This window comes from Ptychodera flava, chromosome 5, assembly GCF_041260155.1.
Source record: "Ptychodera flava strain L36383 chromosome 5, AS_Pfla_20210202, whole genome shotgun sequence".
In the NCBI taxonomy this organism is placed as follows: Eukaryota; Metazoa; Hemichordata; class Enteropneusta; family Ptychoderidae; genus Ptychodera; species Ptychodera flava.
This window is the reverse complement of record NC_091932.1, coordinates 31,492,955-31,518,611: the sequence shown is the minus strand read 5'-3', so window position 1 is coordinate 31,518,611 and position 25,657 is coordinate 31,492,955. Positions and strand designations below refer to the sequence as shown.

The window sequence follows — 25,657 nt, the reverse complement described above, 5'->3', positions numbered from 1 at the left end:
ATTAAAAGGTGTTATTTCGTATAGAGTTTTTGTCCCCATTATGGCGGCAATTTCCGTGAGACGTTGTTCAATAATACTAACCCATCATTCATTAAGATCGATCTCCATGATGATAGATCGTTCGCGCAATGAAATTCCATGCAAACTGTTGATTCATGACTGAAGATGGTGTCGGTTTTGTGTAACATTATGTTACAATGGAGAGTTATGGCGTCTTTGTCGGCTACAAAGATGAGGCGTGGGAGCCGCGCTCCGTTTTTCCGTCTCGCATTTAGTTGACATTTAGAGATGAAAATCGCTTTACAGTTTCCAATACTCGGAATCATATTACTGTGAAAGCTGCGATGGTCGGGTTTTTGATTAGCCCGACACTGCTATCTCTAAGTAGAAGACTTATACCGTTGCTACTGTGCCAGTAATCTGCACACAAATGCCGCAACCCTCTTTTTCATGATCTCTTAAAGCATATACACTTGTAATCCTGTGATATTTTAGATGGAATGTTTCCAATCGTGAAATCTTTGTTAGAAAATGACTTTTTCTTCGAATTGATGGCGTCCCTTATTACAGCCGTTTCCGCAAGCCGCTCGTTGTCAAACGTTTCAATGCATATCGAACCGAACATGAGCAAAGTTGTGAAATATTATATCTGAGCAAGAAATTTAAGAGGCACTGTCTGTAAAAACCTGCAAAAGGTGGCCAAGGTCAAATTTTCAATTAAGACGAAACATATCACATATGATAGGGCATAATTTAACTAAGAAGGAATGAATTTTAATTTTTGTTTAAACGGACCCATTTTGATGTTACAGGCCATGTCACGTGATATGGTGAGGACCTAATATTTCCTTACGATTTCCCCTTTAAAAAGTTGAAAATTCTGTAAAAATGCAACATATTCACTATATTGTAGATTATTATCTAACAAAAAGTGACGGTATCAGTATATATATTTGTCATGAGTAAGTTCCCTCAACACGTCCGTAACCTTATATTGACCTTTGACCCTTCTCTACCGTAGAGGGCGCTCTAATGCCGGAGAGGTGAAATCTGAGCAAATTTCAGCATTAAAAACTTCCAATTTTATAAATTAAAATGGTAACCCTTGTGTGAGATCCCGTGGTGACATGTACATCATGTTACGTAACATGACTAATGTTTTGTGAATCACTTTTAAAACTTGCGGGCAAACAGTTATTTTTTTTGTTATGCTGCCATGAAAAGTGATGAAATATTGCTACTTTCTTATTTTGATTTTTGCTAAAGCCTGTCTTAATCATTTATCAACAAGTTCGTTTTTTATACCATTGACAAAAAATAAACCCAAAAAACATGATTTCAAATTTACAAACAACAAAAATAACAACAACAACAACACAAGTAGCAACTTCGTGACACGTTTTTCGTACCATACGAATACATATACTCCGGGTGTAAGGGTGACGAATTCATAAATTAATTTCTTTGTTATTATCTTCATCATCGGTTTATTGCTAACAGTTTACTTTCGAAAAAATGGAATATGACATTTAACACACACCAAAAAAAATAGTTTGAAAAATTTCAAAGTCCAAACTAAACAAAATACGATGACACATTTCCTTGTAAGCTTGAAGTAGCTGTTGGTTGGACTTTTTGTATGTATTTACTGAAAGTCTGTCGCCTTGGAAAATATTTGACATTAGAAAGTATTTAGATACAGCAAACAAGTAAGCACTGCTTCTACTACAATTATAAAAATTTACCGTCATTGGAACTGCTCGTGGGATTCCTTGACGTTTGTAAGTGAAGACATAAAAAGCAAATAATCCAAAGGTTTCTGTTACAATGGGGTCAAAGGTGAATGACATTACGTAACCATAGCTGCAACACGCAGTCCAACGTAAACAATAGACGCGCTTGCCGCAATCCGGAGGCAGCCGCCGGTGCACTCCGAGAAAATTTGTGAGTATTGGCATTTTTATCCATGATATTATCAACGAAAATAAATTCGACACACCAAACAGTTTTGTTTCTTTACTTTTACAAACTTCGGAAGTGAAATTCAGTGATAACATCCAAGCAACCTGCATCGGTCGAAACAGCGGAAATTTCAAATTGGTGATAGCGATCCCGGTGTGTTGACTTGACGATTATTTATCAAAATATGAGTCAATGTCAGTCAATGTCATATTTCAGCTTGGTGACTTGATGAATCCTAGCAATGTACTGCTATCTGGAATGGCTGTGACATTATCAGCAATCGCTTTACCTGGAAAAATGGAGGCAGTAGGAGAAACCCTGGCTAGCAATGCCCCGAGTGTCGAATGATTAGACCTACTATCGCATCACATCAAATGCTGCGTATGAGAGCTTAGCCATTCATGATTCGAAATAGGCGAGTGTGTACAAGTGTCTGAGAGAGGTACAAGCACATAATCATTAGGAACGTAATTTTGTTTTATTCTCAATTCACAATAATTTTAGATCTACCTGTTGTCATGAAATGGATATCTCTGTCACAGCTGTCGGTTGTGATGTCGGCATTGCTGCCGGAAAAGCAAGTGAATGCCATGGATCGCCAACAGCCCTTGAATTGTGTACTCGAGACATCACTGCACATCTCAAATTTCCGAATGCGCTTTCAGAACGACTTTAAATATAATTGTTTTGGTTGTGCTGTCATGTGTTCAGGTCATTATAGAATGAACCCATCGTGAACGAATCACTTTTACCAAAGTCGATATTTTTTTTGCATTATATCATCATTTTGTGTCTTTTTCAATGCTGAAAATTGGCGCGTTTTAAACCGTTGACTATTTTTGCCATTTCCAGATTTAAACTTTTGTTGAAACTTTCAGAATAAATTATAGGGGATATTTGAAAGAAAATAAGGCTAAAAAATTAGGGGGTCACAGCGTGAATTTTTAAGGTAGAAGAAGTCAAAAATAGACTATATGAATGTTTTTATAATTACTTTTTTTTTTATTCACATTAAAGGATAACCCATTTACAGACACCTTTTTGGTAAAAGTTCCCAACAGGGCCGTAATCTTCCATGGGGTCCTAAAAACACTAAATACAATAAAAAATACAAATAAAAGTACAGCAAATTAAACACATGAGTAGTTAAAGTAATTAAGAAATAAACAAAGTGACCGTATTCAGAAAAAATTATAAGTCAATGTTATCTTTTATAAAAAGTTTCAATTGTATTTTAAAGATACTGAAACTAGGGCTACATCGAAGATTTTCTGGGAGGGAATTCCAAATTCTGGATGCACGCATTACAAAAGTTCTCTGACCTGATTCCGTTCGAGGAAGAAGGAGTTTACGCGAGATTGCTGCGCGTATGGGAAATCATGAACATTCATTAAAGGCACAAAAACATGTCTGCAATGTACGTCGGAACAGAGTTCTCAAAATATTTAAAGACTAAGATACAAGTGAAATAGAAAATACGTTGCTTAACGGAAAGAACATCAGCGGCTTTGAAAAGATCATTACTCGGCGTATCAAAATCTGCCTTCAGTAGAATCTTTAATGCTCTTTTCTGCATTTTATACACCCTGTCCATGTTGTTCTTACTGGTATTTCCCCAAACCACACAACAATAGTCAAGAGTTGATTGAATTAAACCATAATACAGAATTTTTCTAAGGTGAAAAGGAATTAGTTTATGTAAGCGTCTTAGTAGACCTATTCTCTGACTCAGTGTGGTGCACATATTGTCAATATGCTTATTCCAAGAAACCACATCATCAATAGTCACACCAAGGATCCTCTCAAAATTAACACAAGAAATACTTATATCATTTATGACAACATCAATTTTGTCGTAACGACGGTCAACATTGTGTAGCTTATGCCGCGACCCAACTAACATAGCCTTGGTTTTGTTTGCATTAATTAACATACCGTTGCTAGTTATCCAATTGTTAACAGCAATAGCGTCATTTTGAAGTAAATTTTTGACTTGTTGACTTGGGAAATCGTAAAGCCAGATGATAGAAGAGTCTGGTCATCGGCGTACATGTCTAAATGAGAGTTAGAAGTTACAGATAATGGCAAATCATTGATAAAGATGGTAAAAAAGCAAAGGGCCAAGTATCGACCCTTGCGGTACTCCAACTGATACTTTCTGTCTTTCAGAAGTCTTACCCATATGACACACAATCTGTGAACGTTCAGAAAGGTACGATTTAAACCAATTTAGGTTTTTATTATTCAGTCCATACAGAGAAAGTTTCTTTAAGAGTAACTCGTGGTCAACAAGATCAAACGCCTTAGACAGGTCGAGAAAAAGAACTCCAGAAAGATGACCACTGTCAATATTTTGTACTAATTCGTCGCACATACGTAAAAGGGCCGTTTGACAGGAATGGTGCTTTCTGAAACCAGACTGTGTCGTATGCAGCAGACTCTTATCGGTCAAAAATTTATACAAATTACAATGAATGTGATTCTCTAAAATCTTAGATATTGCTGGGAAAATTGAAATTGGCCTATAATTTGATATTTCATTTACATTACCAGTGCCCTTATAAATCGGAACAATTTTTGCACACTTGAAAATTTCAGGAAAGGTTGCATTATCGATACTAAGATTTAACACTTTGGTGAGATAAAAAGAAATAACTGGAGCACTCACACGTAATAACTTAGCATTAACGTTATCGACACCTGTGGATTTCGCCTGTGATAGTGCCCTTGTAACAAACTCTGAGTCAGAAGACAAGTGCGGAATGTTAAAAACTGCATCATCAAGTTTTCCACGAAGATTATCTTCTAGCAGTGAGATATCGGTGTCTTTGATGACGGTAACATTTAAAGTATTTGAAATATTAGAAAAGAAAGAATTGAAAGCGTTCACAAAAACAGAAGGGTCAGAAACAAGAATACCATTAACTAAAATCGGAGTATTTTTTTTTTGAAGGTTTGAAAATGCTGTTAAAATATCCCAGAGAGATTTTGCATTCGAACCTTTCTGTTCAATCTCTAAAATACTCTTGTTTTGACTTTTCAATCATATGGACAACTTTGTTCCTTTATTACCTATAAAGAGGTAGTTTGCTAGCATCAGAGTTTGCTTGGTTAAGAAAAGCATCTCTCTCATGCATGGCATTCAAAATATCGTCGTTCATCCATGGCGGTTGTCTAACACGTCGAAACGTTTTTCAATAAATGGAGAGTGAATGTCACAAATTTTGTTTAAAATGGTAACCCAAATCCTCATCACCATATTTACATCAGTCGCAGAATCATCTAAACACCACGGCGCATGCTGAAGGTCACGGAGAAAAAGACTATAGTTAATGTTGGTAAACGAACGAAATTTGACCGTGAGATGAGAAGTTACATGTGGATAATGCGAGTTTCTTTTACGTACCATTACAACAGGATAATGATCAGAAATTCCAATTTTAGGCACAAAAGCGCTAAAACATTTTCTCGATTGGAAGTATAGATATGATCAATACATGTCTTAGAAACTGGTCTTGTAGGAAGCAAAATAAGTTGAACTAAGGACAAGTTACTCAGTGAATTGTAAATATAGTGACTCTGGCCGCTCTCCGTGAATAAATCAATGTTGAAGTCACCCAATAAGTAAAGTTCTTTACCAGTATAGAAACCCTTTTCCAAATTCGATTCAATACAAATATCAATGCTATGAGAGGTACCAGGTGGTCTATAAACACCAGCAACTAAAAAACTATTACTTTTAGGAGGCTTGATCTCAAGCCACAAGATTTCCAAGACATCAGATTCCAGGTCAGACCTTCTCGTGTAGCAAACATTACAACGAATATAAGCCAAAAGGCCAGCGCCCTTTTTCCGTTCTTATCTTTTCTTTCAATTTGAAAACCGGCAATTTTAAAATCATTGACAGAGTTCGTATTACTTAAAAAAGGTTTCAGCAAGAAACAATACTTCCAATGAAAACGTTTTGTCAACAGAAAGATAATGAGTAATTTGATCAATTTTTTAAATATTGAACATTCCAATATCCAATCTTTAGACCATTCGAAAAGCTTGTCCGAGAAGCGTTTGGCTCACAGAGTCCACGGCTTGACCTTCCTCGCTGAGACTCTAACGTTGCCGAAAGTTCACACAGTGTTGTGCTTTGTGACCCCGGAGACCACAAGCCCAGCAGTTGATACGGATTCAATGTCTGCAGACTCTCTCAATATGACCAGATTCGCCACGCAGATAGCAGTATACCGCTCTTCTAGATTTCGCTTGATCGCTATATCGTTGAGAATTCGAGTGTCGACGGTTGTAGACATATTGTTGTGCTTACTGCTACCAGATGTAAAGCGCCTTCCCGCAGACGGAGATTTGGTTGTGAAGCAGCATGTGCATTTGTGAGGAGCTTATCACATCCAAAATACGTTAGGTGCACACCATCACGCAGTAACCGAGACGTGACATGTCAACTGAACCATCCCGAAATCGAAAATTAGCATCATTATCAATAAATGCAGCGGCAAGGTCCCCATTTTCAGACCAGAAGGTCAGGATTTGACTGGTCAATCCTGGGACAGATGCTGAGAATACTAGTTTTCTCAAGCACAATCTTCTTGTTTCATTTAAAAGTAGATCATAGTCAGCAGTCAAGTTTTCAACAGTGAGGTCTTGTGAACTGCAGTCATTTCCACCTACTTCTAAAAATAACCTCCTTGAAAGGATCGTTGCCAGAGTATTTCGTGGCGATGAAGTGACACATTCTATCTATGGTAGCACCTGGCAGACGCTTGACAACAGTGTCAGTTGAATTGCTCGAAAAATTGCGTAATAACGAACAATACCTTATTTACATTTTTTCTGGCGGCCAGCTGCAGAGTGGTCCTCGTAGGCTGTTGAGGAATTTTTACGCGATCGAATTGATGGAGATTGGGCAGAGCTTGTCCGTTATCTGCGCTGTAATTAGAAATGGAGTCATTCTTCACATCGGTATTCGTATTGCATGGCGTATTGAGTTCCTGTAGCATGGACTCGCAGTTAGATTCAAGTTCATGACATCTATTTCGTAGTTGTTCATTTTCAGTCGTTTTCATAGAGAGCTGTCTTATTAAATCAAAGTTTACGGCCTGAAGTGAAGAAATTTCAACTCTGAACTTGGCCTGTACGTTCAACATTTCAGTTAGTTTCAATTCAGTGGACTTCAACAATTTTGTTATAGTTCTACATTCAGGACACGGCCAGAAGTACCGCTGCGTTTCATCCTCAGTAGCATAGCATTCACACAGCGAAGATGAAACCAAATAAAGCACAGACTACATCTTACCATATTACCCGTACTACTGCGGTCGAATCTACAGAATTCCGTACACAATGGTGGATCGGTATCTTTCTCCTGAACACGATTGCTGCGCTTTTTCCCTTTAGTTATTTTTCCATTGGTTTCATCATTTACGTTCACAGACGATGAAGATCGCAGCCGAAGTCTAGACGTAGTTTCGTGTTCATGGTTATCCAGTCTTTCTTTAGCGATAATAGCGTCTAGCCTTTTCTTAGCATTATTGTTCAAAGCATTTCCGATATAGTGGCATTTGGATTTGATTTTGTCCATAGGAAGTTGGGGTAACAGAGATTGCATCTCACCTTCAAATCTCTTCACATAAGGCCATTTGCTGTACTTTTTAAGTTGATCTAAGTCAGCGTTTAATGATGCCTGCTAGTTCGGTTGCTAAGGTAACAAATGATGGTATGGTATGGGAATATCATGGGTGTACATAACAAACAATAATGTCTTATTATAAACCGCATCATAAACAACAGAGCGAAATTAAAGGCTACTATTCAAATGCCAAATTACTCTAAAAGTTCCACTGTTAGTGCGTTATTTCACAGCATAGGGCATATTCTGCTTCTATGCACTCACTGTCTTATGATAAAACACCTCAAAATGCAGCCATAACTTCTTTATATAATTTAGTCTCCCATAATTGGACTGGTTGAATCATATATGCAAGTGATAAATGGTGGCGATAGAGATGTGTACACAAACATCAAAAGGAAGGGTTGTTTGGCATACCGGAAATTAGCTGTGACATACTGCGCATGCGCAGAACTATAATAACAGAGGCGCAGTATACTTTATTAAGACTTAATACACATTGGATTCTTCCAAAACGTGTTATAATTTTGTATGTGTTCGATAACATAAGGTTGTATATTTGTGAACACTAAAATACTCCTGTTCGCCAAATACTCGTTTCCCCATAGATCCCCAATAAAATCAAGCATTTCTGTTGGTTTAACAGTGACCTTTGACCTTTGACCTTAACCGAAATTTGGTGCCATATCGAATAAATAACACAACATTTATATTATTTTTGTGACGTGTGTAATATTTATTCATATTAACAACTATGCATGCAGCAGAATAATTGGTATAATATAATTTAACTAATTGTATAATTATTGCAAGAATTTACAAAAACATTAATAATTTCAATCATTTATACTACTCTGATCGATATCAATGGAAACAGAAATGAAGGCAGTACAAGGAAATTTAGCAACTAAAATGTACATATTTTACGAATAATAACATATGAGCACTATCCATTCCGACAGGGACACGCGGGATTGTGCTAGAATCAGTGAAAATCATTGAAAATGACGAGAAGACGAGAAAACGCCATTTTTAGAAGTGTTGCCATGGCAACAAACTTTCCCAAATTAATATGATTTTTAATATTTTTGATAGAACTGAAAATGATGTTTCATAGTATACAAGGTATCTTAATTCAATTTAGTTTTTCTCCACTAAACAGTTTTTTAAAAAACGGGAAGGCTTAGCAAATATTTCTAATTTTCCATAATTTTAAAGTAAAATTTAAGCAAAAAAACAATGAGTGCCCGCACATTTTTAATTGGACTATTAGACATCGGTCATGGGTTAAAGTAAATATTACATCTGCTTATTACGGTCCCGCTTCCTTTTTGAGTTAAACACGTTTGAATTTGAGAAGTTTCCTCTCTTTCCACAAATCCGAAAAACATGGCCACTTGAGGGCGCTATCACGAACTTAAGATGGGGTCAAAGGTCAAATAATAGCCATTGTCTTAATTGGCTTGACCATTTGCGTAATTATTTTACTGTACCTGTACAATTGGAAAATTAGCGAAGACAAGTAATGATTGGTGAAATATTGGTATATTTGTTATATAGAAATGTTGTTTTTGACCATTTGATGTAAAATTTGCGCCATTGACGTCTTATTTTTCAAGCGCTGTTACTATGGTAACGGCCTATCTTTTTGTATATAATTTATATGTTTTTGAAATTTACCCTTGGCCACCTCATATAGGCGCTCTGCAGGTTTTTACAGACAGTGCCTCTTAAACACCATGAATAAATCGTGGCTGTTAAAGGTAGAATGCGCCTCGGGGACTGATACTCGGACTCTTAAGATTTTGAGAAATCTTTTTCTGATCTACCACTTGTAGGAGCTCCTTTTCAATCTCTTGGAGTGAGAAAAAAATCAGTGACACCGTCAGTTTTCGAAAATCGAACTTTTTATTTCCGCTCTTCTAACTCCCTTCATTTGAATAAAATGACAAGCTAGAGTTCGTTAAGGTACACCTATATTTGAAAATCAGCTTCATAAATAGTCGAGTGCGTGAATGAAGAAGAGCTGACGATCACATTGACCTTTCAAGTCTGAGAAGAGTAGAGTTCAATAACGTTTTAACATTTTACAGAGAGCGTAGATTACAGGGACATTGTAAACTTTGGAGTCATCATAAGTCAATAGCGAATTACATGTAAATGTTCTCTGATAATAATCTATGAGAGGAGCTCTACAAACCACAGTGTGATTGGTTAAATCGAGCTAATGTAGTACATTTTTGTTCTGGTGCATATCTAACCTGTCTCATTTGTGTTCTTTACAAATCAATAGTTGATATGCGTCTCGCCCGGAAAGCAAACAACAACCTAAAACTTTTGCTCAAACTTTCCCTGGGGAAACTTCAAATCACTCCCTTACCAAATCAAGAATCGAAAGTCAGGGGCCACAGAGTAAAGTTTGGTACTCGAGAAGCAAAATTACTCAGCTTAGCGATGTTTGAAATTTAAGATGGCCGCCATCCCTGTGTTAACTCTAGGAGGGGAAATAAGATTTTCGATCTGCGAAAAACTAACGATGGAAGATTTTTCTTCCATCAATAGCTTTAAATGAGCTCTCACAAGCGGTTGACGAAAAAAGTCTTGGAAAAAATTGAGAATCCGGATATCTTTCCTCGAGGCAAATTCTACCATAATGTACAAGGCGCAGCATCCGAAGTGCTTAGCCACGGCAATTAATCCACTTGCTAAATTCTGTGAAATTGACCTATCGACTACCGCGGTCAAAAAAGAATTTTTGTGTAAACGAATTGAAGAAACACCATTTTTCAGACTTATTGGCTGTGACATGTAACATTAAATTCTGAATATCGTTTTATTTGTAATTTGGCGGTATTTTCATTCCGCTCAAGCACAACTGCAAATTACATTTTTATGAGTATAACCTGTAACAACTTGATAGGAAAAATATACATGTCACCTTTGCTAAATTAATGGTGTTTATGATAGTGAAATGAAAGGCTTACTGTACCTGGGGACTATATTTTCCTTGCAAGGCCTCAGCTGCAAACGACGGCGGAAATTCTACAAACTATATATATGGCAGCGATCAGATGTTAAGACAGTTTGGCTTAGAAAATAAAAGTTTACGTGCGGGGGAAAATTTAATATCTGACAGAACGGAGTTTGTCCGATCTGCGCGTGAAAATAGTCGACGACACTTATAGAAACCAGTGATTCACCAGTCGAGCTATGAAGAGGTTTAAAAGTTGACCTTTCACCCCGGCCTGTCACAGGCACACTCACGTCGTGATATAATCAGCCTGAAATCAATCCGCCGCCGGATATAGAAAGAGCCAGGACTCAAAGCCTTACATACATTCGTATACATTATATCTTCAGATATACCATAATGCTGATGTTATTCACCGACTGCAAGGGGAAGTAAACCATTTGATACTGTAAGTTCTCTCATTATGGCCCCGACAGTCGGAAAATTGTGACGTAAAAGAGCAAAAGATTGCGTCAACAAAACACAGAGGGCACTCGATTTGCCCTATCCACAGTCCCTACATATGGATAAAGGGACTGTGCTCTATCTAATGAGTTGTATTTAGTTCATCATACGTGAGAGCTGCGGTACGAATGTTTCCACAAAGAGAATTACATCAACTTTTCAAATAGAGATGTGAGTTGTTCATTATATCAGCTGCTTGCAATGACTGTTTTTTAAAGAGACAATAACTAGAACTGTCGGTAATACTTCATAAAAATTGCCAACACGTCATAATGTGTGTGCGGTATAGTATGCATGATCAAACAGTCCCGCGCTTTAGCAGACATTATTGGGCGGTGAAATTCAAGATGGCGACCGGTGCAATTGACATGGTATCCTCGACTTGACAGGCATTTACTTAATGCGACATACGATGTCACGATTCTCGATATCTGGAAACTCAAACCTTGTCACTGTACTCTCGAAACCTCTCACTTGTTCAATAAGAGGTCCATCACATCACGTTAATAATTACCTTCGGTGGTCTCCTGAAGTGCACGAGATTTCACAGGATTTCATGGGGACTGCGCGCGACAGACTTTTCGATGCCTCACGTTTTCCTGCTTTTCATGCCGTCTGCGGAAGTTCTCTTTGAATATCGCGGAAATGAGGGGGAAAACACTCGAAATGAGGGCTTTGAGTGGACACTGAAAGTTATCTTGTCGTTAATATGTACATTAAATGACCATTTCTGTCCTTTCTTTTTTGACCTTACTGCAGATGCATTTCAGAAATACAATTGTTGCAATTTCTAGCCCACGCAATTCCGAACATCTCAGTGAGATAGCAAAACCGCTGGTGACCATAAAGGTAGATTGCGCTTCGGGGACAGATATTCAGACGCTCATATTTTTCCAACACTTTCATGGTTTGCCACTTTTTGAGCCTCATTTTAAAACTCTTAGAGTATGAACAATTTTCACCATCTTAGTTTGTTTTTTTTTGAAAATAGGATTATTCATTTTTCTCCGTAGAGCTAACATGGAGACGGCGGCCATTTTGAATTTCAAATGTCGGTCAATACGTTAGGTAATTTTTTTTCTGTAGTACCAAACGTTGCATTGTGACCCCATATTTTTTGGGGGGGATTGATTTTGAAAGAGAATGGTTGATAGTTGCCGTGAGGCAAGTTTGAGCAAAGGTTTAAGTCTTTTACTTTCGAGGCGCGAACCACTTTTAAACATCAATGCACTGAATCGGGAGACGTAGTGCTGTAATTTTTCCCACCAAAATTTTAGTGCGACATTTTACCTATTTTTATGAATCTTTCTGTATTTTTTTCATAATTTTGGACCAACTTGACATCACGTTTCATTGGCTACAGTTCTTTATCAAAATGTTGGCAAAAGTCTGAAAAAAATTGACATAGGTGTATTTTTACAAAGTTGACAAAAATTGACTTTGACGCTCAAAGGGTTAAAGCTCCACAATCGCCGTATAACGTCAATGTCATTAAAAGATTAACTTATATATAAATAAATCAGTGACGATTTCACCCTCAGCACCTTAACTGTAACTTGACTCAACGATCGTACAGCAACACGACCTAATAACCCAATGATCCTTCATAACACATTTCTTTGATTTTCCTGCATTTTTCTTTATTTTCTATGTACGGTCTTATTTTAGATTAAAGGTAGAATGCGCCTCGGGGACAGATATTCGGACGCTCAAACTTTTGCAAAACTTTATTGGTCTACCCCTTGTGGGGGGGGGGTAGACGGGCTCATTTTGAAGCTCAAGGAATTAGATTAAGTCATCGACGTATTTTTGGGAAAATCGAAATTTTCCCCCACAGTGTGAACCCAGGAATCGCGGCCATTTTGAATTTCAAGAGTCGATCAAATTTGTTTGTCTAGTACTAAATTTTTCACGGCGGTCCTCGATTTTTTGTCAATTTTGGTATGGTTGAAAGTTTGTTTGAGGAAACTTTGAGCAGAAGTTCAAGTCTTTCAGTTCCAAGGCGCGACCATTACCTTAAATTAAGAAAGATATTCACACAGAACACGTGAAAATCCACATTTTTTCCTATGGTAATGAAATTTCGTAGAGTGGCATCGGAAATGGATGATGTTAACTCAATGTCGTCTACAGCTACTTTGCGACAAAGTGATTTGATAACGTTATAGTGGTAATATTTAGGAATTCTCCACAGAGAAAATAAAGATTAAATTAGGTTTGTTATCAATTATTTATCGTGTTATCACGTACAGTATTTAGCATCCATAAAGGTATAGCACATTAGAATCTTAATTCATGTCAAAATTTCTGGTTTTTTTATCTTTCCGCAAGACTGCGTTCAAAATAAAAGTACTAATGTTTGCTATCGCTTTGTAGTGGATCCAAAGCTAGCAATGATCCTATGTGTTTAACAGATATATTCATGCAATTAAATTATTTTTACTGTCTTCTCCACCAGGTCGTGTCAATGAGCGTGTCTGTCTTCACACTGAGCGCCATAGCCATCGACAGATATTTCGCCATATGCCGTCCACTCCTGTTCAAGACCACGGCTAAACGAGCTTTATCCATAATCCTGCTGATATGGGCCGTGTCCTTCCTCATTCCTGCACCACAGGCCGTGGTGTACCAGACCGAGCGACCCCTGGAGCGGTTCATTTACCTGACAAAGTGTTATGAAGTAAGCAAAGAACCGATGATTTCGTATGTCTTGTGTCCCAAAATGGTTTCACTACGTTGCACTCCTCAGATGTTGCGATGCGCTGTTATATTTTTAGTGCACCGTACAATCTAAATCATACAGTTAATTGATTTTGTGTCTTGAGTGGGTATCCCATCCATAGCTGGACGACATATATGGCATTACAAGCAGTATCTTGCCACATGACGTCTAGTCACCATGTCATACTCAAGTGACATCAAACGGTGAAGCTTTTACAAAAGTCAAAGTTCATAATTAAAATTTCAGAGGTGGAATAATGTAGGTGATTTGGTCACAAAGATGACACCATTGGTTATTCTTAATAACGACCCCCCTGCTATGTGCGTGTATGTATCTATCATTAAAGCTTATTGTTGCCGTTTACCGTTAGTTAAAGTTTGTGACATTTTTAGTATCCATTGAATGATATGCCTGTATAATAAAGATACACACGTGTTTCTGGAGAAACTTTCAATTGATGAATTATATCCACATTATCTGTATAGTTCTAGGGAAAACGCTTGCATGTGTGTTGGATTGCTTTGACAAGACAAAGCGAGCCAGTAAATTTTCCTAGTAGTTTCATATCACTGTACGCCTAATGCAAGGCGATGCATCATGGGACGGGAACAAACGCCTGGTATTGTTTGAAGTAAACGGACAGCCATTCGAAAGACAAGGAAGGCACTGTCACTGATAAGTAAGGTAGTATGCGCCTCGAAAATGAAAGACTTGAACGTTTGTTCAAAATTTCTTCAACGAAACTTTTAATCGTTCTCGTAACAAATCAGGGATAAAAATCACGGGTCGCCGTGCAAAGTTTGGTACTAAAAATAACAAATTGCCTAACATTAACCGTAATTTTGAATTCAAAATGGCTGCCATCCACGTGTTAACTCTATGGACACAAATACAGTTTTTTATTTTCACAAAAATAAAACCGAGTATTAGTCCCTGGAGGCAGCCTAGTACCTGAAGGCTAAATAACTAAGTGTTGTAGGTGATTTTTGTGCCATTTTGACAAAAAACGAAAATCAGAAGTAGGAGCAGCAAGACCGGTACAAATTTGCAGTTTCTTATTGTCTTGAAGCTTTGCGTTGGTACGACGCCATGGCACATCGCAATGTGTCAGTAGCGACTTTCCCGTTGTCCAGGTAATTAGGCATAATTACACAACAGTGGGTGATGTACAATGAAATCACGATTCTTGGAGTAATGATCTGTCAGACATGTTTCACGGAAAGGCGCGACCTTACGTGGAAAACGTGTTTTACCATGAATTGAGCTTAAAGCGCCCGTGTTGCATAAAATGGTCATGAAATTAACACTTTTTGTGTTACCGAGAAACCAGGGGAGCATCAGGGCGGTCAATACCTAAGATCGGGTATTCTTTACGTCAGATCGGCCCTGGTGTCCGTATTGTCGCTAATGCATCTGACGGACGTTCAGGCTCGTTTCGTAATTGATGTGGCCTGAGTGACACTGGCTAAAGTACAAAGCATTAATGGATGACTTTAGATACTGCAAGCGTGTTGCTTACTAATTATGAGACGTTCAACACTATCATGAAAACGGGTGTAAGGCCGTATTTAACATGAATTTGTTTCGAGTAAGCACGCAGCGGGAAAATGATGGAATTAGGACAAAATATTTCCGACTGACTGATCAACTCTGAGCTAAAGAACGTAAAAGTTGTGCAAATATTCATTGTCCCAAATGCTACATTCGCTGTAGTCACCCATACAATTTTAATTTAGTGATTCAGTGTGTTGGCTTTTTAATATTTTTTATGATTTAGAGCACGCCACTATTGTATTTTGTCGTCAGCGTACTAGCAAAATAATGCAACCGTCAATACATAATAAGCGTTAACACATGTACGCTAACATCAAATGATATAATATCTTAAACATCAATATTAAGGCTTCGTTGGAATGAACTGTACAATGCATATTTACGATTATTTTCGTTCTGTGTGTAAAATACATAATTTCTGTTCCAACCAATCTCGAATTCCCTAGTGTTCGATTTGTCAAATCTCTGTTAGTATCCAATGTTATGCTTAGTGTTGACTAGAAACCATTTATCTAGAAACCATTTATCAACAATAAAATTTCACATTGTACGAAATGCAATGAAAGCCCACTAGGGGCATCTCCGAAGAAAAACAAATATCACCTCGTGCGCACTCAGGAGACACTATCTTGTATGCACGAGATACTAATTCGCGCTCACGTTGGTAAGGATAATTGCGTGAATTTTAAGAGACATTAGAGGAAGAATTAAATTAATAGTTCTCCCGAAGAAAATTAATAAACAAAAAACACAAAACTATTAAATATCACAAAAGATCACAGCTCCTATCCCCTCTACGTTCATTTACATTTTCGACATGGGCTCTCCGATTTTAATTTCACTCTCACTAAAAGTATCGATATACAAAGTGGGTAAACTTCGTCACGATGACTAATTTGTAAAATGCTGGTAATGTGGTTAAATATCAACTTCAAAAATCTTCCCGGAAAATCTGAAATCGTCAGCCGAAATAGTCATCTGTTTGCACTGCACACAGTGGATAGAGGGACTGTGCACTGCACAAGATACCTTCAGTATTCCGATCGCTTGTGGCAAAGAGACGAGACCCCGCCATTGATATATTCTTAAAATGCCGTCCCATCAATTAGTAATTTTCTCTGTGTTCTTGAACTTTGATTAACCGTGTATTTTGTGGAATTCCAAATTGAGTTAAGCAGAACCCATTGCATTCGGTATTGAGCCTTCTCATTTTTGAACGGTAAACAAGGGGTATTTACAGCCAGGTCGATTTACTCTCAGATGAAAAATGTTGTGTACAGCGTTGATTCAATTACTTAGCCCACTTCAGATTCTTTTGCCTCCTTTATGGCGTGAAAATCTCAAGGATAGCCTTTAAAATGATTCTTAAGTTGTTTTGGATATATGATGGTCCCGAAGGACCCATGAATCACTCATCGTGCCGTAGATTCTGAGCAGCAACCGTTACAACGATGAAATCACAATACGTCTTTTATTGAAATATTTTCGGGATCTAATATAATTATCTCCGCCATGTTTTATTACACTGAGATTCAATAGTTGTCCTTCTGCCATCAACGTCTTGCACTATACGTATTTACACTGTTTGCAAATCACTGAACAAACACAATTAGCCTGTTTCTTAGCAGAGCTGTTAGTTTTTCATACATTCAATGTTCTTCGGCTAGGCAGAATACGAAGCTTACAATGTCAACCTTGTATATTTATGGTCATACGAGCTTGAAGCAGAAAGTTTTTAACTTTTTAAGTAAAACTTTCTCAATGAAAGCTTCAAAACATTCTTCCACATAGTCAAGAATATAAATAAGTGATCACCGTTCAAAGTGTGAGTTGAGAGAAAATAACACCCAGACTTTACAGATATTCAAAATCCAAAATGGCCACCATGCTCCCTACTAACTAAAAGGGAATATTAAATTTCGATTCCCACTTCATCGCCTCCAGATGAGCCGACCTAAATGTTTACAGAATGTAAGTCACTATGACTGACATAAGCTTGTTTACCTGTCTACTTTACAGTGTCTCTCTTTCAGTTAATTGCAACAGTTGAATCCAATACACAACAAATCTCCCTGAGTGTGTATGTCACTCCGTCCGTCTAATTTTGTTCTCTCGACGACAAATGTGTCGACTGGCATCTAAATCATCGTCTGGACACTCGAAGGCATCAGTTTATACCGTGCCTTGTCGTACGACGTGTCGCCTGCAAGTCTCGAGCGATTTTTTTTGCACAATAATCGAAATTATCAAGTGCATTTAGGATAGACATAAAATAAACAGAAAGTGAATTTCTCATCGGGGAGATGTCGGGCTTTCTGAGATGATGTTGGAGGCCAAATCATCTTTATTTCTATGGCGAAATGGAAAGTTTATCAACTCTCGCAAACCGTCTCTTGCTATGAATGGCTTGCCTGGTCCACCGTGTTACAGCCGCCGTCACTGCGAAGTACTTCAATTGCCACGGCACAGTTGATTTATCAATCAAAGGATGTATTACCCAGAGAAGTGTTAATAAAACATATAAAAACGAAGCATTCGTTAAAAGTGATAAATAAAACTGAACTCTAATGAATAAGTAGTCTTACTCCAGACATTGAAATGGACGAATCGATTGGAAAAGATCTCGTAAATGTGAAGTCAGTTATAGCTGAAGTGAATGTGAATGTAGCTTGCTTAGGAATTAATGAGGTGATCGTCCGAGGGCGTGATGTCACACGCCTGTTATCGATATTCTACAATTAGTGTTACTAAGGGAGTTAATATATTATTTTTAAAATTTTGAAATTGACAGTTTTGTATTCACTGAGATACCTATACTTAAGGTAGTTGGTGCCTTGAAAGTGAAATACTTAAACTTTTGCTTAAGGAATCTTTCAACCATTCTCTTTCAAAATCAAGAATAAAAATCGGGGGTCACCGTGCAAAAGGCCGCCATCCCTCTGTGTTAACTCTATGGAGAAAAATAAAATTTTCGAATTTCGAAAAACTAAGCCGGTAAAAAGTTTTCTTACATCAATCCAAGAGCTCTAAAACGAACCTCCACAAGTGGTATATCAAAAAAAGAATTGTAAAAGTTTGAGAGTCCAAATTTGTGTCCCCAAGGCGCGTTCAACCTTAATGGCGTTTCAGTAATCTAAGGGATATTCGTTCTGAAATTGTACCTTATCATTTAAGTGCGTATTGTATACACTGTTGTTTGAGGACTTCTATGAGCGTGTACACAACCATCGGATTTACGATACTAAATGAATTACAAATTGTATTTCAGAAATCTTGGCAAGGAACAGTTGAGCAAAAAGTCTATCACATCATATTGGTGTGCGTAGGATACGTCATTCCCCTCTCCATGGTAACCGTCGCTTACACTCTGGTGTGCAAGCAGCTATGGTCGTCGATACCGGGAACCTTTGAGTCCAGGAACGACGGGAAGTCGACCAAAGAGAATGACGTCATCAACAAGTCGACAGAGAACCAGCTCCTGTCTCGAAGGAAGGTGGCTAAGATGCTGATTGTGGTGGTGATCATATTCGCCATCTGTTATTTACCGTTGCATGTTCTGAACATACTGAGGTAAGCCCATCGGTGACAGATCAAAGGCAGTAATTCAATAAAGCCCCAACAACAACTTCACACCTACACTATTGTGCGCATATCGCGCTTAACAGTGTTTGAGGCTGGTGACAAATTGAGCAACCGTGAGTGAAGGGCAAAGTTCATTATACCCACTCTGAAAAGGTGAACTCAACATATACCTAGATAAAGTGAAAGTAGCCGTAAGTGGTTCAGCATAACCTAGGCTGTTGCTTAAAATGTTATCGCAAAAACCACTGAGTGAATGCGCGATAACAAGTCATGTATACACCCTTGAACTGGCCAGGCCGTGTATAATGCATTCTAACACAACTTGAGACATGCCTTAACGGTTCTTTTGATGCAGAAAAATCGACACGCAGTTTTTTTTTACTGAACGAGATTGAACACTGGGTTGCATAGTGCTTAGATGAAGTCAAGTAATATCTGTGGGTCAGGTTTATCCAAGATGATAAAAATAATCTTCCGTATCAAATTCACAAATTCTTCAGATGCGACGGGAGACTTCAAATGATGATGATGAGTGGTTTTTAATGATTCAGTACAGAGACCCATGTAAAAATTCGTACTATAATAATGATTAAAAAGATTGACGGTACCATAACAGAGGGACTGATTTGCAGCAAAACAGCGTGCACGCTAAGGCATTGGACCCAGTGGCTTTCATACGGCTTCACATGCTGTGGTTGAATACGCAGAGATTTATATAGATATGCGTCTCCCCAATCTTCGAAACCTTAAATTCCCAAACGAAAAAAAATAATCAAGACAGAGGTTAAGAAAGCACCGAATATTACATTTCAAAGTATTTGCGCTGAGAGACAAAGAACATTTCATTGATATCGCAAGATGTATTTTTTGATAAGGGCGTAACAAATGCATCCGCAAACTCATACCACAATACAAAACGCGGCTCTTTCTTCGACAAAAATCATATATGACATGAAGTGTCATCACGCCACTAGATATTTCTAATATCTCAACCTATGTTTTGATGGCAGGCCATTACTTGTTGGCAAAAAAGGTTAAGTGTTTAGCCTTGTTCATAGTCACGTGACACTGTACTATTTCTTAATATTTCTCCGAAGTAACATTTCTTGTGGAAAGGTGAATCTAAAATAAAAAACAACATTTTCAAAATTCTGCATTGAATATATATTTTTGGATAAAAATATGAAAGCTGTTTTATTGTATCTTTTATCCCCAGACTAAAGTCTCATTACACGAGATTTTCCAGACGAAGCCTGTGCTTAGCTACTTCCATTCTCCTTTGATGAGTTTACAGTTTCTCGTCGCCGAAGAATATCGGATATACATGAAAGAAAGCAAAACAAAAAACAAAACAAAACAAAAAAAGGATAGCATGGAAAAAGTCATTTAGCATCAAACTGAAACATTACAGTAACGTTTAAAGTCACGATTGTTAACTATTGCACTTTACGGTACCACATCCTCTATGACTGCAGTTTTATTGTTGGTGTGTTTACTCTTTCTTTCAGACAATTCCCAGACGTGTTCATGCAGTTCGAATATGATCTTTCACAACGTGACGTTTTCCACGTACCCTTCTTCGTGGCCCACTGGTTTGCGTACGCCAACAGCGCTACAAACCCTATCATCTACAACTTTCTAAGTGGTAAGTATACATGACAATAGTTTGTGCTATAAAAACAAAGGTACTACACACTTCAAAAGTGAAAGACTTAAACTTTTGCGCAAACGTTCCTTAAAGGGACAAAGTCGGCCATTTTTCGTGAATTTTGTTTGATACAAGATACTACGTATATTGTTTTTTACATGTTTAAAGATACTGAATGAATAGGTGACCATGCATATATTCGACCCCGGTTTTAGACATGATACATGAAACCATTGCGAAAATGAACTAATGGTCATGCCCATTAATTCATTTTTGCAATGGTTTCCCTTATCGTATCTAAAACAGGAGTCGAATATTCATGTCAAACATTATAAGTAGTATCTCTCATTAAACAAAATTAATGAAAAATGGCCGACTTTGTCCCTTTAATAGAACTTTCTCTTGGCAAATCAAAAATAAAAATATTGGGTTCACTGTGCAAAGTGTTGTACTAGAGAATTACTGAAAAGTTGCCAATATTTGAAGTTCGTGATGGCTTCCATGCTTTTGTTAGCTATTTTAGGAAAACAAATAAAGTTTTCACAAGACTAAGGAGGTAAAAACTTTCCTTACTCAAAGAGCTTCAAAATGAGCCCCAATTAGTGATACACTATATAAACATTGTAAAAAAATTGGAGTGAATATCTCTCTCCGAGGCGCATTCTACCTTATAATCGATATTGACGAGAAGAAGCGTAGAAAATAAGACGATCTGTTATTTCGTTCATATCCATGAGCTTAAAAGTTCGCACTGGTTATTTCGAGAGAAAAAGCTCAATTTCTGGTACTTAGCACACACTACAAGGGACTCCTCTCCACGTCAATAAGAAGGTCACCATACTCTCCCTTTGTGTTTTCCTTTGCACTGGTTAATCATGACGTCATTGTGAATTCACTCTAGCTTATCTCAAGTCAGGTTTTCCAGGTTTTGCTCAGAATCCCAATAACTTTTAATGTTTCACAGATCAAAGCATTAAAAAACATCTCTTAGATATTTATAGTAACTCAAATGACGCAAAGCGATACTAACTTCAGTTTCTGCCTAAATATTAAAAATCGATGTTGCATATAGTGGCCTCATGCGTGAAATAACGCACCCGAGTTCCATTTACTAAATGAACGCAAGGGCAATAAGCCTCCTTCTTATACAAGCATCGCACTTTCAAGCACCTTTTTGACTTTTTTCCGATCTTAAACTTTCCACAGCAAAATTTCGGAGGGAGTTTCGCGCGGCTTTCCAACAATGCTGCGGGTGCTGCAAGCGACGCCGCCGGCCGAGACGACGCAGACCAGGCTACCGCACGTCGCTCTTCAACAGCAGCACGCACTCCAAGTCGTACAACATGTACACCACCACCGAGCACATCTCCATGTCTGTTCTGAGACGCTCAAGTGATAAAGTGCGCATGTGAGCCGAGAATGTAGTCCGACTGGAAGCGCCTACACAAGCCATCACATTAGCCATGGCATGATATGACAGGCCCCCAAGACACACTATCTGTTCAGCGGATGGAACGTAAGCCAATTGAATTACGCTGGTTTGTGTTCAACCAGCGCTGCTGCCCCGCCCGTTTGACGTGCACTTACTTTGCCGGGAGCCTATTGTGAGTTGGATATGCTCTAATGTAGCTAATATTATGAACGTGGTAGAAAAGGAGATTTCATCGCGCCTAAAGACATCCGGTGACCTTAAGATCTCCAGACAAAAAAGAATGAAAATGGATCATTAAAGCCAGGTTATTACTCAACATGTGTGTTTGCCTACAGCCAACATATAATCTATAATTGCTTACTTTCACACCGCCATGCCTGTAAGGACGTGCATTTTTCTGAAATCATATATCCGTATTCGATTACAAAGTCACTACCATTTTGCTTGGAACATCGCGTCGATTTACAGAAACAGCCATAAGCTATTGGGTCGCCTGGATGTCTAGCACCCTATCAGAGCCCGCTCCATATAACATTCCCAAACGGCATGAAAATGAGCCAGAGGTGTTTCTCTCAGCACAAAACACGTGAAAATTACATACCCGTATGTCGTTGTGGGCTCGCTCTGCAAAATTCTTTATACACCGCACTCATAGCGCAATACTTCTCCAGAAACAAATTGTTTATGTCTGTCATGATGATTAAAATGTACGAAGTGTGCAACGAAATGTAATAATTACTTCAGTTATTGGGACAGAAAGTCCATCAGAATTTAATACGGTGCGTGGATTATTGATAAATAGGGGTTATGGGGGTTTTACGGCTTCCACTTGTAAATTATTGCGCATTTACGCATAGTATGTCGAGAGAAAAATGAAATAAGGAGAATGGGTGTAAAGTCTACTCTAGCCACTAAACTAATGTCTTTGAAATGAGAGAAATGGGCGAGTTTAATTGCCTATTTTCCCTGTTATTAATAGTGATATAGGAGAAAGACCTCCTCCCCACACACTCCGATAAACTTTCTTTCCACCGATATTGGAAATGGAATATTCTGACGCGATCGACTTGAAGTCTAAAGGATCGTCTCAGATTGTCGCATAAGTTCAGAAAGCGAAATTCATTCGTTTCGGGGGGGGGGGAGGTTTGACCTCCATTCAGGTAGTGAACTTCACTTTCGCACGTTTATTTTGTGAATACAAGTTCTCTTTATATTGCGTGTAAAATAAACAAAAATGGCACACTCGTTCCAACAAATTTGCAGTACCTATTTCCAACTCGTTCGTGTCATACTGACTGCGGTTAGCACTCAAATTTGATTGATTAATGTAATGCTGTTAGCAGAGGAAACTTATTCTTCAGTATCTATAACAAAATGCTACCTTGTACTCTCAGGCAGACACCAACATTTCGCACTTTTGAACTTTCGTTTAGCGGAAGGGGGAGGGGGTTTTGATGTAAACGAAGGAATTTCGTTTGTGCGACAATCTGAGACGTTCCCTTAAATTACGTATGTTTCACTGCTTTTGGCGTGCTTTTCGGGGGGGGGGGGCAGGAAACTCTTCGGCCTCTAGTGATATGTATGCATTTGATTTTATGTTCCGTGTAGAGGCTATCTACAGTGTTAGGCTACAGATCTAGCTGACGCGAATTTTCATCCTTGTGAAATATTGCTGACCCTCTTGCTGCGAATGCGATTTATACCAGCCACCAGGGGAAATATTGCATCTCGCAAATAGACGATTGTCCCATGTGCGTACAAGAAACCACCTCACTGGCCCCCATTATTATATCATCAATGTCATGATTTCTTGTAGTCGCCGATAATTCGTCAGATGGTACGAATGTTTTCCATTTATCATGACAGAATCTATCGCCCCTTTATCTACACATAAGTTGCATCACTGCTTTCAGTAACAGACTTCTATCTATACATGAAACGTTCTACCAAAGATCTGGAATGCAAAGTATATGTCAATATCGTGGTCATTTCCGTTGTAAAAATGTAAAGTTGTTGTAAAAAAAAGCTATTAAAAACCCAGAAGAAATGTATGATTATCGAAGAATCATATGATATGAAAGTGTATATTAATGTAAAATGAATTCTAGATAAACCATTTTCAAAATATATGTAATGGTGTGTTAATTCTCCAAATGTTTTGTATAGTAATGTACATCGAGTGATTAATCATGTGATTTGTGGTTTCCAAACAACAGCTTGGATAATAGAGTTTTTACGATACTAAGATACGTTTTCTTTTACCATATAGTGTCCAAATAGATTTGGAAAATGTACGATTGATTGATGGTGCTTATGGGACTCGGTATTTATTAAATTTAGTCGTTGTAAAATGAATTAAAAACTGCGTCACGTCTTTCTTTAGTGTTCATTGCATTGTATTCTTTCGTCTAGCTTTGCACATAACACATCATATTCTGCTCAAAATTACTTTTTTGCAGATTCATTCAATTTTCATTTGTTAACCATAGTTTAAAATATTGGTCGGGCGTCACCTTGTAGCAAGACACTCGTAAGTCAGGTGAGTAGAAGAGTAAGTTTATGCAAATTTATTTTATTTTCCCCCGTTTTCAACATTTCAAAAAATCGTGTGGAATATGACCAGGTCTGAGAAAGCAGTCGGGAGATGTAATCGTCTAATACTATAGATGACTACTTTATTACTATACTAATAATAGACAGTGGCTACATATAGTGAAGCATAACACTTGGGTGAGAGACCATGCATAGAGTCTAGTGATTTGAAGTGTCTCTGTTGAGGGTAGAAATGTCTCTGATTTGGGAAGGCGAAGTTTACCGTGTCTATGAGTCGCAAGAAAGGCACATGAAGTATTAGACTATTTTGGTAAAATAAACAGTGATAGGAAGCGGTGCCTCAAAGCTTAGTCCTAGAAGAAATGATATCAGAGTATCTATAGTAAGACACTGTACTAATAATGACGTAATACAAGAATATATTTCCAAATAAAATTTGATGAAATTTTCACATTATGTTCGTATAATACTATATAAAAGCAGCAATTTTGTTTGGTAATAAAGTTCTTACATTTTGAATAAGAGTAATTTTAATTTTGCTTATCACGATTTTAATCACTTATTTTTGAATGTCAGTCTTTCAAAGCCTACCATTTAAAAGTGATAAAAAAATGCCAAACAAAACTCGTTTTTTCCGACATAAACTCTAGTTTCAAATGAGATATTAAATTTTATATATCAAGTTTTTTAATTTGATTTAATTTTTATCATTGATACCAAAACTGAGATTTTCGACCTCGAAAATGTATCTCTTCATCCTTCGAGTACACTATTGCCACCATACTAAACTTAAGATTTTTTTCATTTAAAAAATATATAATAAGGAGGGTTCATGTCATCTTCGATAAGATATATTGCTTTGAATAATAGTGTGTTGTTATGCGCAAGGCTACCTAAAGGATTCTGGGATATTGTCAACGCAGTGTTGTCAACATAAGGCCAAAGTAATTAAATTCTTTGTTTTGCGTCCCCACCCACTTAGGTTTTACGGTTTTCATGAAAAACACACACAGTGTATTTGAATAGGAAATTTTAGGATATACCCGCTTAGCTTTTCTGAACTAAAAATTTTGTTACAATATTTTATTTGC

The 25,657-nt window shown here is 37.7% G+C and overlaps 1 protein-coding gene across 1 annotated transcript in view; it reads left to right on the top strand.

The window, feature by feature from the left end:
* Positions 1-24,371, top strand: part of LOC139133513 (orexin/Hypocretin receptor type 1-like) — a 54,110-nt gene extending 29,739 nt beyond the window's left edge. The window contains exons 3-6 of the mRNA XM_070700151.1: positions 13,534-13,755; positions 18,620-18,921; positions 20,442-20,578; positions 21,788-24,371. Coding sequence (XP_070556252.1) covers positions 13,534-13,755; positions 18,620-18,921; positions 20,442-20,578; positions 21,788-21,993 — 867 coding nt within the window. The 3' untranslated portion in view covers positions 21,994-24,371. The remainder of the gene's footprint in view (positions 1-13,533; positions 13,756-18,619; positions 18,922-20,441; positions 20,579-21,787) is intronic.
* Positions 24,372-25,657: the final 1,286 nt, after the last annotated feature.